The following is a 22,869-nucleotide window of genomic DNA, read 5'->3' on the forward strand; positions in this document are numbered from 1 at the left end:
AGCATTGCATGCATGCACAATTCAGGAAAAACTATTCTTACTTCCGGTTATTAATGCATGTTTTGTATGCATTTGTCTGTTCACACAGCTTAAAAATGTATGTTTGCCAGACAACTAGATTTACAATCTGACTGAGCAGAAAATATTGAACAATACAAAGCCAGTGATTTGGGACTTAAAAAGGTTGCTATTTAATAGGTTGAACCAATGCAATTTACTTCATTGGGTGTACAAATATGAGCAATGGAACAGATATCCCAACATCTGCAAACATACATTCAGATGGCTGTGTGAGGCTCTTTCTTTGTGAAATGTAATTTATATTCAAATGCTGCAGTCCAAGGAACTCCAATTACAAATCCAACTGTGGAGGAAATTTGGAACAGCAGCCTTGGCTCTGGCTGACTTTCTGATTTCCAACTTTTAAGTAAACTGGAGTATAGCACAAGTCATAGAATTAAATTCAGGTTATCTTCCTGCTCTACCAAGAACACTAAGGGCTCACCAGGCCCCTCATGTTCCTCATATAACCCCACACCCATTGCAATGGCCAACGGGCCCTTCATGGCTTTGCTTTGATCCAACAGTATATGAAGAGTTTGGTTCCAAAGCGCTATATCTCCATTTTTAAAAACATTAATAAATCTCAAAACTCAAACTCTTCATATAGACCCCAGGAGAACCTCCACCTCTATAGTATTGTCTCGAGTCCCTCTAATCTCATGTGCATTATTTATTTGTCAAATACATTATTTACATCAAAATGACATGGGGTTGACCCACACAGTGGAAACGGAAATGTAAAACATGACAAACTTCTAAACACAAATATTCATATGTACATGGTTGCATTTCGGTACCCTATAGTTTCTGCATTTCATAATATGCGACACACACATGATAAAAACAATACAACAGGGTTTATTGGGCCATAGTTAGATGTCCTTTTCATGGCACGCCTGTTAATGCCTCCCTGATGGTTGCATGGCTTGTGTTTACATTATAAAATGATAGGCCAAACATGTGGTTATTTTGTAGCCAAGAAGGTTGAATGTTTCCATTTGCACTGTAACTGAGTACCATAATGAGAGATATGAAACATCACAACATTTACTGATGATTTGGTATGATTTTTCAATATGTGCTTTATCCATAATACATAGCAAGGCTCATAATAAATCCTGGATAAACTCAATGGAAATCAAAGGTAATAATATCACTTGGATTGTTTAAGTATGTATGTGTACCTTAAATTAACATGAAATGAGAGAACAAATGTATTACACAGGATACATAGTAGATAAACCAGAACACTGTTATTTCTCTGGCAATCCCATTTGAAAAAATAATAATAAAAACCCAGGTTACCTTAGGAATGTGATAGTCTTATTCTTAAAAATGATTACAATGAATGAGAAGCACACAAGCAAGACAATCTAAAGAAAATGTCCTATACATTTGAAATGAAAAACGACAACAATTCAACACTCCCAAAATACGGGAGATGTTAGGCTGATGGAACGTCTTTACTCAATGCATTAAACTTAAAAGATGACACTTGTGTGAACATCTTATAAAGAAAGCGTATTAATCATCCTCATTGCTTGAGGCAATCCATGACCTCTCTATACTGACCTGCAGAGCGGATGTGTTTGTGTAGATGACCACTAAACCATCCATGAGAGTGGTGAATTCAGTTAATGCCATTATTGTAGCTGTGAAGAAATGTGTTTGTTGATGGCCAAAATCCCTTTGTATTGCATTTCTTAATATTTAAGAAACATCAAACCCCTATTGTTCTATAACTGGTGAGGAGTTAAGACAAAGATCAACATAATGTACCACAGCATGTGACATCGCTAAGGCAGAAAAGCATAGCATCGACTACATATTAACACTCCTGCTCAAAATTACATGCAAAAAAATGATTAAAAATGATGTAATACAAATAAAATAAGGCTTAATAGCAGCACTGGCACTACCAGGTACTGTCTATCTTTAAATTCTCTTTCAGAATTCCCCACTTATTTCTGAATCTTGTTTTAAATGCAGATCATCCAGTCCAGCAAAAAGCATCTGGATGTAACAAACAAAGGCTTCTTTGCTGTAAACCACAAGTTTGTGTGTCGTCAATTGTGAAACATCACTTGTGTGCCTGCCCGTGGCTTTGGCTTGGTCTGAAGCTGTAGGAGAGGCATTTTGAGATTTTGTGCTTCTGCAAAGAACAGATGCCATGTGCAAAACAAAGTAACTACACAGTTTCCCCAAAAATTTGTATTTTCTCCACATATGGTTCACTTTCCTGGACTTATTGTCCATTCACTCCATTGTCTGTCAGCTTTCACTGTGATTTTAAGTGTCCATATTTTCAATTTATAACATACCACCATTGAAGACCATGAACATAGAGACAACCACTGACATTTACAAGGTAAGAATTGCTCCCTCTTCCCACACAATTGTAGTAATTTAACATTAATAATCAATCATACTAAAAGAAAAACCAACACACATTAAAACGTTGTATATTTCATAATAAGACTAAATAAGCCATGGGGCTCTTGAGAGTTTTTCTCTTTTTTGAATCTTAAAGCACTGCTGAGATTATGTTTAACTGACCCGCACACACACACCACATAGCAGCTGAATGGCATGATGACACACAATGGGACAGTGACCCTTGCCCCATGTCTGGTATACCTGTCGGACAGTGACCCTTGCCCCATGTCTGGTATACCTGGTGTGCACAGATCCGGCTCCTGGTGTGAAGCAAGATGTAGCCTGGCATGCAGTGAGCAGTCAATATCTCCTAACTGCCATATCCATGGTGCTAAAAATATAGACTCCCGTTGGCTTCTTATTAGTTCAACAAAATGAACAGTAAGAAAGATCTGTATTTTGAAGGCATTCAGGAATGATTTGGGATTTCCATTGAGCTTGAAGTTTTACGCAGTCAGAAGGGCACGTTGGAAGAACTCACCCATAGGATACACTTCACATTCTCAGTCACAATAATACAAAATCTGCCTGGAAAGAAATGTTTTTTGTGTATTGACATCAGTGACAGGATGGGAGAATCAGCTCATGACATTCACACATTTGACACAATCATTTTTCTTTCTGTCAGCCAGAGACCAAATGTCACAGACATTACTCCAGCTGTGATAATGTGTCATGTTCTGCCACCACAGTTTAAACACACCTTATATAAAACCAATTCATATAAAAAACATTCAGTTAAAAGCAAGAGTAATGAAGATAATAAAAAAACATACATCCAGTGTTGGACTTTCACAATAGGATTAGGCATTTCTCCCATATCTTTACAAAAACTTGTTTTTACCCACTTAATGCTTTTATAATGTCATCAGAATGACACTGAACAGATTAAGACACCATAGACTCCAACCTCTACTTTCTCCTCTGTGTGGTACATATGATATATAATGGCGATAGAAGATGTTACAAGCGCTGTTTCTATTGTTGAACTGAAAAGGTTTGGGTGGTGGGAAGTGAGACTGATACGCAGGTGTGAAAAGAGAGGGGTGAGGAAGGGTTGGAGGAGGAGAGCTGGAGAAAGGGATGAAAGTGAAGGAGGTGAATGGGGTGTGGTCAGATGCAGGGAGGAGCAGGAGGTTATCTGCCTTCTTGCCCTTTTTTTGTCTGCACGCCACTAGACATACCACTCTTTCTTTGAAATGACCGAGCCGTCGGTTTGAGAGACCATATCATCAGCTATCTCAGGTTCAGGGTCATACTGGTAAGCGAGAGTCCGGTCATCGAAATCGCGGCTCTCGCCCTCGTCCACAGTGAAGTAGGGCCTCTTTAAATCCTCCGATTCACCTTCAAAATCCCGATCGCCCTCATAGCCCCCTGAGCCCCCTATCTGAGCCGGCTTCTTCTCGTCATCCGAGTCGTCGGGGTACTGCAGGTTCTTTGGAATTGGGGGGTGTGCGGGCAGGCCGCTGGCTTTGCTGTAGCCGTTCCCAAAGACATGTTTCTTGGTGCTGTAGTCACCCTTAAAGGTGCGCTGGCGCCGGCGCAGGAACACAAAGAGCAGCGTGCTGACCGCGGCCAGCAACGCCACTCCGCCCACAGCGACCCCGATGTAAACACCTTTATTAGGCTGCTCCTGTGGCATCTCACGGGATGGTGGGTTGTTAGGGTAGTCTGGGTAGGAAAAGACAGATGGAAGGGGACAGTGTGTCAGTGCTCTGGTGGAAGGAGGTGCTTTAAGTGCAGGTGCTCTTTTTTGGAGATGAGGGTAGGGGACACAGGGAAAGGTAAGAACCAGGGACACAGGAAGGGACCCTCCCACCCACACCCCAACTATCACACAGACAAACGTTCCCACAGTGATGAACCCCTTGACAACCAACAGGCAAACATAATCAAAATGTGTGACATGCATTTTCAGTAACTGAAAATAAAAATAAAATGGAAATTGTGAGACAGATAGAATGAAGTCATTTGAGGCAGAAATGGCAACAGTTTTCTTATTTCCACAGCCTAAAAATGAAACAGGCATCACGCAAACCAGCAACCAGAATAATATGAAAGTTACTACAGACAAAAGTTTACAGAATAGCTTGAAATGGTGTGAACAGATAGTCAATTACTAGAGCTCAGCTTCTAAAGGACAAACTACATTTAATTCCACAACATCCCTGCTGGGGTCTGTACATGTAGCAGTAGCATCAACACAAACTAGTTCTAAACTCCCTGTGCTTCAAAGGCATATCGAGCTGATGTGGTCTTAGAAAACTACATCTATTGAGCTGATTTTGAATGTATATTGTCTGTCAACAGGCAATAATTTCCCCATGTTTACAACTTATGAGAGAACCTTAAGACATTAAGCACAGCACTGAACACATCAAGCCAGAAAATACTTTTAAAGTTGTGTTAATCCACTGAAAACCACGCTTGAGGAATGCACAATTTGCTAAAGATAGCTGCAACAAGTCGAAGATTGAAAATTCTACAGGGTAGTGCACACAGGGTAGCTCTTCGGAGTAGTTTGAGTGTAGAGTGGTCTTTATAGCTATTAAATAGTGGGACACATCTAAATGTGGAGGACAAAGTAATTAGCACCAGATAAACCTGAGCACTCAGTCAGCTTCTGCCCACACATGTGTATTCTCCAGCTTGCTCCTGCATAAGAGCACTCCCAAATGTCTTACCAACACAGCCAGAATGTGTGTGAAGAACTACCATCCGCATCAGGAAAAAAGCCCTTCCAACAATCATGAGTGGAATATCAAATAGCAATAGCAGTTGAAGCTAAGTGGAACAGACTTAGAATTACATAGGAAAGGGGCAGAACACCACAAAAAAGAGAGAAAGGGACGGAACACCACAATGCTAACTGGGAATTGTTTCCACTTTGCCTACAGGTCATAGAGAACAATATGTTAACTGAATTATGCAGCTCAGGCTGAATAATGGAAACACTTTGGTGCTGCGTATTCACGACTACCCAAGCAAGTGTGAAAATTCCATTTATCCTTTGGTCTCTCTATGTGTGACTCCCTCATATGCTATATCAGAAACATTGATGTGCATATCAGATTGGCTCAAAAGAGAGCCATGGTCCCATTTTAATGGGGAGCCTAATGAGATTAAGCGGACATTGGTATTTCAGGATGAGTCTCAGGGCTAGAGGAGGGTTGACCTATTGCCAGGAGCGAAACCATATAAGGGGAAGAGAGAGAAGAAGAAAAAGAAAGAGGGGGAGAGAGAGAGAGAGAGAGAGAGACAGGAAACTCATGCCAGCCACATCCACATCCCCAGCTACCTTCTCACAGTCCCTTCTGCACACGGTCCCTTTATCAGCTTCCCCTCTAACTATGTCCGTAAGTGCGTGCGTGCAACATTTACTAGCCATGGCCAAGGAAGCACAACAGTTCAGATGTTTCAGTTTAAACTGTAGGATGGCACCTGTGAAAGATTCTGATGATTTGTATCACTGGCTGAACAAGGGAATCAGGGTAAAAGAGCACTGCAAGCAGGCTTATGCAAGTTGGAGGAGCTGAATGTGATTGGCCTCAAATGAGATTCATAACTTCTTGCTGAGTGGGAGACATTTCCGACTGTACTACCCCTCCAAACTGAGCAATACAACTAGGACTCATTTACTCCCACCAAAGAGCTGTCACCTTGATTCCTCCTTAAAGCAAGGGTCAGCTTTAGGGTGGACTGCACTTCCCTTTTCAATGAAAACAAAGCGAAAGACACATCCAGAGGTTGACCCTGAGCCTCCTTATCCACTCCTCATCCTCCTCCCTACGCACTGTGCTCCTGTTCTAACATGTCCTCTCATGATGATTCATCGCTATAAGGTCAGAGACTCTGGGCCTATATGCTTCCACTGCTTTCCAAATCAACATGCTTTAACAAACACCAACTCGCCTCTCATGCTCCAGGATACGATCACTGATTGTATTTTTTTTAATAATAGCATTTGCCGCAGTTTCGCTATTCTCAATCCAGTCTTAATCACACTGCTAACACACTGACATTATAATTCAGTGAAAGGGGAAGAGAGCAGGGAAGGTTTTACTATCAGGAGGAGTGTGAAGAGGGTAAGTGTGTGTATGAAAGGGGGTTCTTTTCAGTGAGAGGGTGCTGACACTAACACCTGCCAAGTGACAGATAAAACAGCCTCAAAGAGTTGTCACAGCTGCCCTGATACCGTTCCAGGTCAACAAAAGGCTTGCCTATTACCCAGCCCCTGGGGATAAACAGATAGCACACTACCCCTGAGTGCAAATGACCAGCACAGTTCGGCTCAGATGAATAGGTGTAGTGAGGCTCCCTGAAAGGCTATAATTCAATAGACAGTCTTAACAGCTTCATAGTGTAAGATAAATAAGCAACACTCTTTATGTGTTTATGCCAAGCCATTTTTTGTATGTTTATATTTATTCATTTACATGTAGGAATAATGAGGGAATTCAATATATTTAGAGAATATTTTCTTTACTGAGAAAGCAAACTTGTGTGAATCTTTACTTGATTTGACGGCAGTGAACACACACTGCACAATAAAATCGTCATAACAATAAATCAGTTAATTATTTTTGCCAGTTCCTCCTACAAGGAGTCTGGCACTTTGCCTCTTATGTTAACCTTCAGAGACTATATCACTTGAATTTACTGGCAAATACACTGTGCATCTAAGATCAGGTTTTTTTATGTAGCTATTGCGTAACTAAACAAACACTGTTTGGGCAACTGAGTGAGAGAAGCATGTTCATACAAGTCCTGTCGCTACATGCAATCAGACTTGAGCACCGCGCATGACTTGGAGCGTGTCAGAAGTTGGAAAGGAATGCAACAGTCTGAATAGAAAAGTGAGCAGAATGGAGACCTATATTGAATAGGAGAATCAACAGAACAAACCGAAGACCTGTCACAACACTGAGTGTAAATGGCAGTCCTTGTCCTGTCGTGCTAGTGAAGGGTGTGAAAAAAAGAACAGGGAGTGAGAGAGGGAGAGAGAGAGAGACTGAGTTAGTAATAGGAGGGACCCTCCTCTGCTTGCAGTGGCTTGATCTTCTGAAGTCATGGAAATGTAATGCTGTCACAGAAAATAAAAACTCGGCAGCGGAGAGAAAAAACTGGAGGGACAGTTTATGTCTCTTAATTCTCCACTCACAGGCAAAGATTTCCTCTCTACTCCCCCTCTCTGCACTTCCAATTCACTTTTGCTTGTGTATACATAACATATACCGTCATTCCCCTGAGTAGGGTCATATCAAGCAACATCTCCTTACTGCCTCCCTCGTTCTCATCCCTTTAATGGCAGTAGAACCATGTCATCTTAATCTGTTTTCTAACCAGGTGCTTTTCCTCCGCTGTACTGGGACTCTTGACGCGCCATACTGAAGACTGTGACGGCGTTCTATTAGAGTTGATATACTGCATATACACACAGACAAGCTCCCGGAGTGTATGTGTACATGTGTGTGCATGTCAGAGATGAGCAGGGCAGTGTGAATATTTCATTGTGTCATGAATCACTTGAGAGCAGCGCTGTGATGCATAACCCGTCTGTCAGGTTTGCCAAACTCATCTCCCCCCTCCGTGTCCTCCCGGCTCACAGGCCACTAGAGGAGGGAGCCGTTAATCTGCCTCCCCCCTCAGGCTCAGACTAGACTACTGCCAAAAGAGAGCCATTGTACTATTTCTTCAATAACCTTGGCAGTGCACGTCATCTTTCTGACAAGGAGGATTTAATGACACACAGAAGACACATACAGCCTCTAGAGCCATGAATATGTCTTCAGCTCTGTTATGGATGCTAACCCCCCAACAGACTTATTAAGAATCCTTTCTAGGCCTGGCAGACCTGTTCTCTGTACCTGTGCAGCATGCCATGACCCTTTCAACCTTGATACTTTATTCTGGTAAAAATGCAAATTCACCTCTCTACTCAAACATGAGGGATGAATATGAAAGACACTGCAGTGTGAAACTACAGCAATTTTACTTCGCCATTAGAGGTTCCCTAAATGCCTCTTTGGCTCTCACTTTATTTCCCTAGAACGTCGTGGAGTTGAATTACATGTATTTATACTTTTTTCATTTCCCTTCTCTTTGTCCTCCCCTCACATGTGGTTGGTAAATGGAGAGTCGGCGGGGTCAGAGGTCTGGATAGGAAATGTACTGGAGTCAGTCACTGGCATGGGACACGCCATAAGAGAATTGCAATATTATTTGTATTGTAAAAGAAAGGGCCAGAAAAGAAAGACGTTCAGTTGTGAGATATGCTATTAACTGTGCACAAGTGACACCAAATATGAAAGTTCACACCCCTGACACTTTCTTTAACCTCACATTTCAGACCAATCTGTGGGATCTGTGTAGTCCTGAGAAATCCTACATAGCCCTCGAGCAGCAAGAAACTGACCGGAGGCAATGCCACACAGTTTTGCTTTTCTTTTAGTGAGATGTGATACATAATACATGCAAATACATGAAAAAGTAAAGAAATCATTCAGCAATATCTTCTTAACTGAAATATTTCCTCTTATCAGTCACTAAAGTGAAAGCACTAAAACAGGGCTCCATGATGGTGATGATCTGTCTTGAGTGCAAGAGACTCTCAGGCACTGATTTGTGTAGTTGCCTTAAGCCCCTTCCTGCCACCATGCCAGCTGTCAGTATCTCTTTTCTGTACTTACAAAGATAGTCCAACTGTGTGTTTCCTGTAATGGGACAGGAAGAAAGCTAAATTCAGCCCAGACTGTTGCTGTAACGTCACTGATTACATGGAGCCTTGCAAATGACAAATCCAGACCGTACTCCCTGCCGTTCTATCTAGTCACAAAAGGCACCCCACAAAAGGGATCAAATGACAGCCTGTTTCGCACCATCAGGGGTTGACTCACCCAGACACTTCCTTAACTTCTAAAGTCTAGTGCTCACAACAGAGCCCTGCATGAGGAACATGATCTCCCTCAGCAGAGCATTCTGTTTGGGCAACACAATAAACATTGCAGACGGTTAATGAAAGGCTCACTTTTTTAGGAAACATATTCCCATTGGTCTCTTAAAGCACTACACCAAGGCACTGTAGGACTGAGGAAACCTCAATCTCTTCCTTCCTCAAGGGTGATAATGAGATAATTGTTGGACTGTCTTGACAAATGGCTCATTGGTGGTGGATGGGAATCTGAGAGTAAGGATCTGTGGTGATTCCCACACTAAACTTGAATGGCAAATGGGCCTGAACATCTCAAGAGTTTTTTTTTCTCTCCTGATGAGGGCGTCTCAATGATGGTCTGGCCACAAACTCATATCAAGATGGTCATAGGAATCACACAGCTGAAGTATGTCATATGCCGTGAACTGCTGAACTGAAACCGAACTGCTTTCTGTCTCCTCATGCTTTTGAGTGCTGTTTTCATGTAGATGATTTAGATTATGATGCTCCTTGTGAGGCCATGGTAAAATCTAGCTGAACTTAAACGTCACTGATGAGGCTAACATGTCTGTATCATGGAGAAAAAGTTGTTATATCAGTCAGTCTGATTGGTTAAAGCGATTTAGGACCAAAAGTGGCCGACACGTCACAGTATTGTAGTCTGCCTCAGGATGTTCTGCCATTGTGCACCCATTTTAGAAGACAAGGGGACAACGACAACACAATGATAAAACATGGGCTTCCTGCTTGTGTTCAGTGCTGGTATACATTCTGCTTCCTGGCTACACTCATATCAAGTGTTTATGACCCCCAATGTTCCCAAACATCCTAGTCTACGACACTATATCATATGCATCTTTCTACCAAATAGCAACTGTAAATACACTGGTAGAGGACTCTAACCATAGCTAAGTACAAAGAATACATTTGTAACAATTGTGTAAGAACACTTACAATACACTGTACAGCACTACAAACTGCTAATCTGAATGAGGTGCCACCTGGATGTGTCTAAGGGAGACCATTTATATTACAGTATGCAGATTCTGACAAACGCAAACGATTTCACGCTCTATATAGTGGGGAAAATATCTCACAGTATGCATGCATGCACAAATAATTCCAGCAGAGATCTCAAAAATGCATAAAAATACCCACACACATATGCCGCACGCGCGCACACACACACACACACACATCCCTGTATAAATGAAACATTTTAGTGTTTGACCAGTTGGTGTATGAGAATAAAGATATCCTCTCTTCTCACTTTGTATACCTCTAGATCACAGACTTCCTGACCCCATACCTCAGTACCTAACTTACTACACAACAATACAACACTTTGCTCAATATGCATGTTCACATTGTTAAACAGAGTTAAAAAGAATCAAGTTCTAAAAAAGCGTAAGCAATGTTTTAGAGAAAATGACAGCAGCCATTCTGTCAGTAGCATATGCATACAAAGAGAAAGATATGATGCTTTGAAAACACGGATGAGTAAATGCATCATGGGAAACAGAGTACTGATGTTGATACAGCACACCAGGAGAACAGGCCTCCCCAGAAACATGACACAGGTCCACATGCAAAGCCATGATGCAAATTAGACGCAGTCAAAACCAAGCAGCAGAGCACTCCTGAGTTACAGTCAGAGTAAAACTGTCTTATCCCAGCCCCTCCACCACATGATCTGCATAGGCATTTATCTTCTCGGTTGTTTTGCACATGAAGGAAATGCGGGGGCTCCATGGCTACATCCTTGCAGATAAAATAAAGTGAGATCCATTCTTCAACGCCAAATAAATCAGAGGGGCAGGGCAAGGCAGTTTTGTACTCTACTTTCTATCACCATTCACCCTGCTCCAGGCAAAGGCAGCTCAGAGAAATGTGAGTACGTGCCACTACATGGACAACTCTGATCGTCTCAAATGATCCTTACTCTCTTCTGCTCCACTCATTAGTAGCACAGTTGCAGAGAGAGAGGGAAGGGTGCTACGTGTGTTGTGTGTTAAGGTGTGAGGAGCCCTGTGTTGGCTGCTAGAGCTAAGCCCTGTGATGTGAGAATGTGCTGTTATTTTGCTCAGTCAAGTGTGTGTGTGTGTGTGTGTGTGTGTGTGTGTGTGTGTGTGTGTGTGTGTGTGTGTGTGTCTGTGTGCCACTCATCATGAGTAAGAGTGCTGGTAAACAGTGAAACCCCTTGAACATGTACTAACATGAGGAAGGGTGTGTGTGATAAAGATTCAGGCGAGTGAGACAGGGTTGGGGCTAGGAGTGTATGTCTCAAAGAGGTTGGGTGTGGGAGATCTTTAATGACTAACAGAGAGTAGGGATCACTTCATTAAACCTCAAAATACTTGAGTTGAGGTCTATGGATGCTGAGTGGCTTGTTTTTTTCCTCTCACATTTCCAGAGCTTCCAAATGCCACCGTGCAGAGCTAATGAACCATCGCCCCAGCGCCGAGCAATCCGGAGCTTAAGCCAAACCACCTACCTGTCACATTGACTTCTACCCGTCCCGAGCGGGTACCAATGCTGTTTGTGGCGTCGCAGACATAAGTGCCAGCCAGGTCATACGTCACTGGGCCCTTGAAGAACAGGGTGTTGTTTTTGATCTCAACATTGTTGGGCAATGATCCGTTCAAGCTATGAAAAGAAAATAAAAGAAAGAAACCAGGTAAGAAAATGACAGGTCAAGATGAAAACATCTCAGGATGAAAGGGCTAAAAATTATCTTGTGAAAAACAGTGTCTCTTCCCCTTCCCTACCCTCCTTTCTAGACTAAAAAACAACATTCTGGAAAAAACACCATCGCTAGTGCTGCATGTCCAAACAGGCACACACAGCTGATGCCTGAGGATGCAGCACTCCACTTAAGGGAAAACAAAATGGGTGGTCAAGAGAGACTCGGTTAAGTGGGAGAGGGAGAGAGGGAGAGAGGGGGGGTGAGAGAAAGAGAGATGGAGGAGGGGATTTTTGTATAATTACACACAAACATAGCTAACCACGTAGTAGAATTGTCTATGACAATTTATCAATTTAACATAGGCCATGGCTTAGGAATGGGTCAGTGATAACACAAATATACTTTAATTTTCTGGTGTTGATTTCTGAACTACACCAATTTTGTGAGCATGTGTGTGGAAAAAACACAGAGAAATCAATGGCTGTTAACACATTACTTCAGAGAAGAGTAGAAGTCGTCTGACATGTGGTCTTGATTAGATCTGGTGCTTGACCCTGCTCTGGCATGTTGTCTTGGCATAATCAGTTACCACTCCACCTTTATGATCCCAGGTTGCTCCAGACATGCCAGCTGTGAACCTCATATTTGAAACCAAATATTTACCCTGAATTTACCCTATATTTACCACCGAAGCATCTTCCAATCGCATCAAGAAACATGCAACCCACCATGGAGACCTATTGTATTATAACTATGCATTGGAAATATTTGTTAGTATCATATAGCTGCTTTTGCCATAACTGAATGGTCAGAGAGGCTCAGGTTTGTTAGTGGTGGTTTGCAGAATGGACTGCTGAGTGTATCAGTGACTGCTTCTGCATGAGGAGAGATGTGTTAGAGATTTAAGAGTCTGTGGTGATTGTATTTTTGGAATGTGTGGAAGGGCCTCTGCATCCTTGTGCGAGATGTGTGAGAATAATACATGAGTCACTGCTACATGTGTGTGTGGGTATTGGTGTGCGAGTGTGTGTGCACGCGTGTGTGTGTATGTGTGTGTGTGTGTGTGTGCACACAACACTCTCTGCCAGCCTGGTGCTGACCTCGATGTGGAAGCCCTAGGGAGCCTTCACAACACATTTAGCGTCTTGTTTCCACTGCTGCAATGGCCGTCCTCTCCTATCTGTCAGAGCTGTGCACTCGTCCCTCCTGATCACTGTCTTGCCCTCCGCGCTGTACTCCTCCCTATATCTGTCCCCTCCCTCCTCTCTATCCCCTGCTTCTGCCTCTCATTTTCTCTCCCACTCCTCCTATCTCTCTCTCTCTCTCTCAGCTCGCCCTCTCTGATGTTGAAATGGAACATTCCTCCACGTTCAGTGGCCATCACGAAGACCATGCCGTTCCAAAACCCAAATGTCAGCATATTGTTGGGAGGCAGGAGTTCTCTCTTACGCACTCTTGGACTCATTCAGAGATAAACTGGGCCTTGATATTATCACATCAAGGACACACAGACACATTGCTCCAGCCTCCCTCAAGTGCACTGACACATTCCTCCACCCCAGCAAACAGCAATGGCAAGTCAAACTGCAAGGCTACATTTATCTCCTCAGCCTCAGCATATACTTTCCTTTGTACTCTCCTTTGCACAGCAAACCTATCCTTTGTACAAACACAACTGGCACACACACACTACAACATGTATGCACCACATGTATAATTACACACAAAAATTACAGACAAATCCTGCTTAACAAAGGGGTTGGGGGGGGAATCAAATGATTGTTGGCTCTGTGAGTGAACACTAACACTGATCACATTTTTGTTTCACACACAGCCATTTCAGATTGGGCAAGGCCCAGATGGCTCTGCAGCTCATTTGCCAGGCAAAGCAATGATGTCACCCATCCACGATACCCTCCTAATCCACACTGACTCAAATTACCAGCCGCTGCTCCACCAGGACTCTGCCAATGTCCACAAAGCATTACAGGAAAAACAGGCCTTTCTACACTCGGAGGAGCAATGCGACAGCAAAGGGCCTCAAAGACAGGGAGAGATATGTCTGCTGGTGTCTCATGGGACTTCTGGCACATCACTCCTTATTCTTCCTTTAAACCGTCACCCTTGAGGCCATGACTAATTGTTTAGAAGTACTGAAAGCAAGATGTGTAAGTGGAATGTGTGAAATGCAAGTGAGACAGTTTAATGACTGAGATGTCCATCTTAAGATCGAACTCGAACTTAGTAAAAAAAAAAAAACATTATTGTGTGGGTGACTTAAAAAGTTACGTAACATAATATTGAAATGGGAGAGATGGACTGGGATGTGAGATTAACGGTTAAGAAGTGACTAGACAACTGTAGGGTGAGGTGTAGGGTGTGGTTAAAGCATAACTCAACTGCAACACCTGGTTTATTGCTCTCTTCCTGCTTGGTCCACACACCCCCATGTGAAATGACAGGACAATAAAACAATCCCTTTTAAGCTGGAAAAGCTCTCTTTACTCTCAGGACTATGTCTACACCCATAATATCTCTGGGACAACACAGCTATTGTCATGACTTTACATTAGCTTAGCAATATAAAAATTCTAACTGTGTGCTAAAGGACTGGCCCTTACAGTTTCCACTGGTAGATGGTCACGGCTGGGTTGGCGTCAGCATTGCAGGTGAGCTGGACATCCTGACGATTCAAATACCAGTTTCCATCGAAACCTTCAATCTGGACAAAAGGCTCATCTGGAGATAGAAAAGAGAACTCAGACAGTTAGGCAAGGCCAATGGAGTCTTCTGTTCAGTAAAATACTGTTCTCCCTTTCCCACCAAACTGTAATGCTGAACACATGTGTTAATTACTACCAGATCCATGATGGGCAATGCAAGATGGTTAGCTCTGTTTGTTACACAGAGTTAAGATGGAACGGTAACATAATGTGTTCAGAAAATGTATGTAGACCTGATTGTTTAAAATAAGGACCAAGAGAAATTATATATCTTTAAGATGGCCAAGGCCTACATGGTGCACAGACAGATATACTACAACACACCGTTTGTGTATATCTGCATTTCCTAGGCCTACATTATATCTGAGCAACTAATATGACAATAAATACATGAAATACAAACTAAATGTGTAATTTTCTTCTGACAAAAGAGTTGATATAAGCAAGAAAACAAGGGGCCCTTACATTGCACATTGAGAATGACGCTGTCAGTGATTCTCTCGTTGCGGTAGGTGACGATGCAGGTGAGTTTCTGCCGGTGGGTCTCGCGGCTGGGCGTCACAATGTAGCTACTGCGCACAGTGACGGTGCCATTGGGATTGCGCGTCTCCTGCAGGTTGAACTCGCCCTTCAGCTTGGTCTCCCACTTGATGACGCTTGGCGGTTTCCCATTGGCCGACACACAGGTGGCCACGGTCATCTTTCGCTTCTGTGACCGTGCGATGATTGTTGGTGTGGTGAGGGTCATGCGGGTCAAAGGTCGTGCTGAATAATCAAGCCACCAAACAGATGAGGTCTCGTTATTTTCACTTCACTCACTAAATTTCACAGAGAGACATAAACAACTCAACCATGACATACCCTATGAAAACCACCAGTGTTTTGTGCAATCGCTTGCAGCTTTCATAGTGCTGTCAGACAAGGTGTGTGTATGCGAGTTTGGGCACAGATGAGGTCAGCTTTGTTGTCTTCTCTGAGCTGTTTTGACATGTGTCTAAACATGTGTGAGATGGAGAGCCAGGGTTATGAATTGCACGTATTGTGCATTTGTGTACATATCTGTGTGAATAATCAACAAAAGTTGTGAGTGTGTTTATTTGCAGTCAATCGTGAGCTCTTTAGGGTGGTGTAGCTCTCTCTCGATCTGACATGAGGTACTGCCAGAGAGGAGTACTTAGGTCAAGTACCTCTTGCTGGCTTAATTAAAAAAGTCATGACTTAATTACTAATTGGGGATTCAGTCAGATGCACCTTGTCTGTAATAAAGATGGTGCCTTTGTGTGTCTAGACACTGTTTTCAATTACTGGCAGGAAAACCAGGTCTGAGTAGTTTAGGCCATTTGGAAATGAAAGTAAATAAGCCGAAGACAGCATTACAAATAAAATCGATCAACTATGTCCAAGATAGACCACCTCAACACATAAATCATTCTTCATTAACTACATGGCTTTTAACGTGAAGAGCTTCACACAAACAACATGTTTTTTAGATTCACTGGTCCATGTGTGGTTATCGTGTGGTCTGAAAGTCCTTACCAAAGACAGTCAGATTGACCATGTTTTCCCTGTTGCCAGCAGGAAAAGTGGTGTACTCGCAGATGTACGCCGCCTCGTCAGACAGCCGCAGGTTGTTGAACACAATGGTGGTGTCTTCCAGAGAGGGTGTGCGTTGGCGGACGGCTGGGTTCTTGAAGCTGACACGGTCTTTGAAAGGCGGAAGCACAGACACACCCAATGCAGGGTTGGCTATGGCCACGTTCTGCTTGGTGCCGTTCAGGAACTTCTGCCAGGTGACCTGGGAGATCTTCACAGGGGGTCTGCTGTTCATGAACTGGCAACGCAGCTCCACCGTAGAGCCCACAAAGCCTGACTTAATGGAGTCCATCTGTACACTCTGACCCATAACCTCTGCAAGAGAGAAAACGCAGAGAAAAAAGAGATTACAAAAATAGAAAACAGATACAGAAAACAAACATACTCATCAAATCCAAACCAGGTTGACGCATTTTGAGTTTTAATTGCACTTAAGAAAGATTGTCAGCCTCCAAAACTGTTAAACAAAGACGACTTATTTCTTACTAAATGGTCTCCTTAATGTGACAAGCAACAGAAAAATGTGAGCAGTCAGCCGCCCCCACTGGGTGGGCTCACTCCATCCGTGTTCTCCACTGTTGACTTGTCAGTAACAAAAAAAAAAAGCATGTGGCCACAGTCCGATTCATCACTCTGTCCTTCCTCCCACTCTCAGCCTCTTCTCTCCGTTCATGGGCGAGCTGTGGACGAGCCGCGCTGATGTTCTTGGCTCTGACATGTCCCTGCCTGCACACTTCACTTATCTGTCGCTGAACACATCTCCTACAAGGTGGCAACGTTCAGGAAAAGACAGGGATGGAAACTCCCTACTTATGGAGGTACATAATAAGTCGAAGTAAAAATAAACACTGAAAAACAGTCATTTCTACAGAGTAATTATTGAATTTGATGGGAGATTCACTGAGTTTTCGTGTTTGTGTGTGTGTACATATCCACAGATGTGAACACATAATCTGTGGTAGGATCTACAAAGCTGTGGCTCTGGTGCAAGATGAGTGTGCAAGAATCTCACGTAGGCCGAACAAAACACATCATTCACACAAAATGGTGGGCAAGTTTGTACCTGTAGGTGTATGTGTCTGTCAGACAGAAACTACTGGTCTGACTCATTCCAACAATGTGGGATGCGAGTGGGAACGCGTACAATGTTTCTATTACTTTTGATTTATCCACTTCACATTGCAAGATGGAAATTTGTCCTACCTTACTTTCAAATCAAGAATTTCCAAATTCACCACGCATTGTTTTTACAATTTTAAAGTAGAGACTATAGGAAAGAAGAAAGCTATTATGGAGCATAAGTTTATTCTTTTCTGTCCTGTCTAGCCATAGTCAGTGCTCAATTATTTTATCACAATTTCCTAATGACAGATGGATTAGCTAATAGTCTGTAGACTATATAGAGACCAACACTGCTAGCTCTGCAGTAAGACCCTGTCCTGCAGTGTCCCTGTGTACTTCAGTGTATGATTCCCAAAAATACACTAGGGATTACTGTCTGTGACAGTACAAAATGTTTTATATAGCATTCCCCTGATGAACCAAAAATGTTTCATTTATAACTCGCAAACTCTCCATTATAAAATGATATCAGCATATGGATGATATGACAGATGATGCCGTGCATGGCCATATGTAACAATTCGACACCATGAGATCAGAGACAGGATGTGATCACAGTAGGGCTGGGATAAACGATTATTTTTTAAACGATTAATCTAGCGATTATTTTTTCAGTCTTCAGAGATTATCTCCCCATTAATTCACTCATAGCAACTTATACATGTTTATTAACACATCTGAATGAAAAAAAACATGAATTCTTTAACATTGCAATATATTAAGATATCGGCTAACTAGCGTCAGATTTTGAAGTGCAGGGGACAAGCCGAGATGGGCTATGAGACATACGTTCACACTCGGTATCATGTTTCAACACACTTTAGGTCAATATCACACCGGAATTCTCCTTTAAATGCACATGCAGAGGAGCAGCGGGCTTGTTACGAGAGCGAGCGGGCGGGGCGAGGAAAGGCTGTGTGAGTAAAAAGTGCAGCTCAATGAAATTATTTTATCTTATCTTTAATTTAAATAGTAGGCCTACAACATAGAACATCAATGTGTGGTGGCCGGTTTTGATTTTGTGGTACGCAGCCACAGACTAGTCAGCGTATGGAAAACACTGAAGGTGTAAAATTAAAAATATTTAGCAGCACACGTTATGCTTGACGAATCGACGCTCATATTTTGCGTCGACGTATTTTTTGCGTCGACGTCATCGATTACGTCTACGCGTTGTCCCAGCCCTAGATCACAGCAGTATTAAACACGACCATATGAGTAGTTTCGGTGAAAATAGGATTGGGGATAGATGTGGGGTGATTACACAGTCATTTAAGACCCTTAAATCTAAAAACTATAATGTGGAAAATGACCAAATTCATGGGTAAAGGGATTACAGAGACGCTCAGTAAAACCTGGGATATCCTCTACATTACTGCACACACGTTTACAAGCTTAAGCTGCTACTTGTTGTAGATAATGGGCCCTATTGTGAAATGCCAACGTGTTGAGTACATACTCGTTTCCCAGAGCCAGGCATATTATTATAATATACATGTATTACAATCGAAACCTTGGCAAACGCACAGTGTGGAGTGCTAAGGAATTTCAGGTCTGTTGGCGGTGGTCCTTGTGACAGACTGATGAATGGTACTCGGCTCCCTGTATCTACTCAGCACTTCTCCTGCCACCACAGCCAGCTGGCTGTTCCACTGTCTATCGAGCCCGTAGCACGTGAAGAGACTAAGCATTAAATTACAACTTGTGATTCCAATTGAGTTAATACAAAACAGTACAATACCACAGAACGTCTGTCTCTTATTTTTTGTCACAGAGCACTTAGGACTCTGAGATACAAGGCCAACTCTATATAGCCTGCGTGGCCTTCATTCTTTAGCCTGACCCCTAAAAAATCTTCTGTTTTATAAGAAAGGTACCCAATTCAAAAACTGTGACAATCAATGCATTGCAAGGTACTGACATGCTTTTGGTTAACTTTAATTGGAACAGCTGCACATTTCCAAGACTTGCCAGGGGATCATCAAATTGAACATGTTTGATGTGACGTCAACACTTTGGGCAGAGAGACTGCTGTCAGATATATACATGGCAAAGACACAAGTGCACAAGAGATTTGCTTTAAACTTTCACATCTTTGCATGGGTACATTAGACATGCCAAACCTCCCCAACTGACATTTCAAATCTGGAAATGACATTGACTGCTTGCCTTGTCATGAAAATTGTCATAACATCCTTTGCCAACCATGACAATAAGTCCAATGTGAGGTTGGCGTGCCACTGACAACGTTCTCTAACGAAGCTGCAGCTCTCTCATTAAGTGGAGTGGCATGCAGGGACAACAATAACTTCTTCATTACAAACGCAGTTTCCATCTCTTTGCACTATTACACGTTATTTTTACACACTTTCCTTCCTGGGGCTTAAGTCTTAGCTCCCTGCATGTTTTTTTTAACAACAATTTTTTTAATGTTCTGGATCACGGATGTTTAACATCCCGATTCCCACAGTGATGCCATCGACTCCATTTCCATACGTAGAAAACATGCAGGTTGTGTTGTACCATTTTCTTATTCGGGACACAGACAAAGCACCCCTTTTGGTCCCATTGCCTCCTCTGCATCAGGAAGTGCTCCTCTCTGATGAGAAGGCCAGGCCTCATTTAGCCATGTGGGAGTAGACTAGCAATGCCCATTTAGTGTATTTACAGAGCAGAGATCCTCTTGGCCCCATTACAGAGTAAATATTCTGTATGTTGTTCATGGTTGGAAAAGAACACAATAGCCCGTGAAACTGCTTAGTGTAATGGCATTAATGATACACCACAGTCACAGGAAATACAGGATGCTGTCCTGTTTTGGGAAGTTCTCGCAGCAGGAATGAAACACAAGAATGCAGTATCAAATGCAGAGGATAGACAACTTGTCCTCTGAGCCCGACAGTTCTGCTGAAATGGACGAATAGACTGAAATGGATCCTAGAGTTGTTTAATTGATAAGGCTGTTTTTTTTATACAAGATTAATTTAGTTCAACTGAAGTGAACTTTGGTGCATTTACCCCTTTGGTACAGATGTTTTCCAAATGATTTCATAATGTGCATGGTCTTCCAAATGAGCTTGGTAGGATATCCAAGGAAATAGTCTACTGAGGCCAATACAACCAGATGCTTGCATCCATCCTAAATGGATCTCAAAATGGATCGATATGGGCTGATTAAGTGAACATTCATAAATGTGCAATAGGTGAGAGAAAAATGGCGATCATTTGTGTCTAACTAACAAATTAGAATAGGCAGTCCTGTGCATCATAACACTGAGCAAACTTCTCTTTATGTGTAAACTTATGCTGAGATCCCATTTAACTTTCCTTGAGTAAATATTTGCGTTCAGTTGGAAATTCTCAGCAGCAGATGGTTTATAGCCAAACTCAGTGAATTTTTGTCCTTCTTAAGGTTAGTGTCTACACTGATACCACTCTACAACTCATGCCACTTTATTAGCATGTAAATTGATAAGATAAGCTTTAAGGAAATATTGATTGTGTGATACACTAACGGAGGCCAGGCAAAAAAAGAGGAAACAAAATTCAGACATTGTTTTTCCCCCTTAACTTTCCTTTGAACTAATCCACTTGTGTCCACTTGTGTCTATAAGTAGGTTACAACTGGATTCTGAGTAATACATCCTGAGTATTTTGCCTGTCTCTTATTACTCTCATAATACTATTGCTTATTACTTGCACATGTTCATATGTGGACCATTTACTTTTAGAACATAAGGCCTAATGTCGATATTCTGTTATATACAAGAAATGTCTTCCAGACAGTTCACAATGAGAAACATCGCAATCGATAAACCAGTAGGAGATCACATCGCCTCCCGATTGAGGAAATGTGCTCTTGACTGAAACCCAAACTGCTGGGGTACAGCACAATATGCTGCCATCAATCACTTGCTGTGAAAGATCCCAACCCCAAGTGAGCTATATCCATGCAGACCACACAGCAGAGGTGCTGGAGCCACAAGCTCATGCATCACCACCTGAAATCCCATTTTGCTGCCTTTAACTGCTGGAGCAAGCTCCGTTTTGGTCTGCTTGCTGCTGAAAATGCCAGCATAATGCAATTTTATGTGCATTGTTTGTGTCTTTACTGTCCAATGTATAACCTTGAAAATACAAAAATGTAAAAAATTAAACAAAACAAAAAACCCCTCAGTGTATATCAGCCGATACAGACTAAATATAAACAGACAGTTCCACTGAAACCTGGTTTCTCCACCCCCACACACGGGCAGCTACTCTCTAAACAAGGACGCCATAGTTTCGGTATGCTAGGGGGAAAAAACAAACACTGGGAAGGCGCTACTGACTGAACTGACTGGGTGACATCAGCCCTGAAACTAGATAACAGGACACCTGCCAATGGAGGACAGGGGCATCGCAAAAACCCACAGTGCACCTGGTTTGTCATATGAAACTTTCACAAGTGAAAGGGGGTGAGTGGGCCCTGTAGCATGATCTGAAACTTCATCAAATAAAGATGTCCATATATGCATGAGAGGAGGAGAGGGAGGAGGAGGGTGCACATGCACTCGGCATGTTAATTATTTATGATCTCATTCACCCAAGCTGTTGCTGTGTGCTGCGTGAGTACACAGGCCCTCGATGGTGCCCAATCTAAATCAACAATTATATTGATAGAAAACACTAATCCATCACTTTATGAAGATCAGATCAAAAACATAAATGTTTGCTTCAATGCAAAATGTTCTCATTTCCGTATAATGCAGCACAGGAAGGTGAAAAAGAAAAAATACATAATTAACACAATTTCTCAGGTTATACACCTGGGACATTTTTTAAACATTTGATCAATGTTATTTAAAAGGCTCTGGGAGGTCTCTTAAGGGATGGATTTAAAGTAGCTAATTAGCACATTCTACTTCAGTTCTACTGTTAGGAAATCCCACCCACGTTTAATGAATATGGATGTACTGTTTAATGTCACTGCCCATCACCTAGTACCCACTGGCCATCATAGTAAATATTTTTCTTAATATCTTTTGCATACATTTAGAGTGCAAACCCTTTGTATTACTGTGCACCTTTTTCATGAACATAATGTGAACTTTGGAAGGTACAAATACAGGAAGGCACAATCATTTATTTTCTTTTTTTGTCATGTGTGCGTGTGTGTGTGTGTGTGTGTGTGTGTGTGTGTGTGTGTGTGTGTGTGTGTGTGTGTGTGTGTGTGTGTGTGTGTGTGTGTATCCCCCTGTGGAGGCCCTCAACACGGTACTTCTCAACAAAAGGCGTGATGGCAGGTGCAGCCAAGTGACAGCCCATGGGTCACA

The 22,869-nt window shown here is 42.4% G+C and overlaps 1 protein-coding gene across 5 annotated transcripts in view; it reads right to left on the minus strand.

Annotated features, from left to right (window-relative positions):
* The window catches only part of nectin1b (nectin cell adhesion molecule 1b), a 75,321-nt gene that overhangs the window by 27,711 nt on the left and 24,741 nt on the right, over positions 1-22,869 (minus strand). For 4 of the 5 annotated variants that reach the window (XM_048264289.1, XM_048264291.1, XM_048264290.1 and 1 more), the window contains exons 2-5: positions 16,376-16,747; positions 15,305-15,604; positions 14,738-14,855; positions 11,925-12,076 (exon numbers count right to left, since the gene is read on the minus strand). In XM_048264289.1, coding sequence (XP_048120246.1) covers positions 11,925-12,076; positions 14,738-14,855; positions 15,305-15,604; positions 16,376-16,747 — 942 coding nt within the window. Of the gene's footprint in view, positions 1-715; positions 4,171-11,924; positions 12,077-14,737; positions 14,856-15,304; positions 15,605-16,375; positions 16,748-22,869 lie in introns of those variants that run through there. The other variant, XM_048264293.1, reaches the window with a different exon arrangement.

This window comes from Alosa alosa, chromosome 15 (assembly GCF_017589495.1).
Source record: "Alosa alosa isolate M-15738 ecotype Scorff River chromosome 15, AALO_Geno_1.1, whole genome shotgun sequence".
Classification (NCBI taxonomy): Eukaryota; Metazoa; Chordata; class Actinopteri; order Clupeiformes; family Clupeidae; genus Alosa; species Alosa alosa.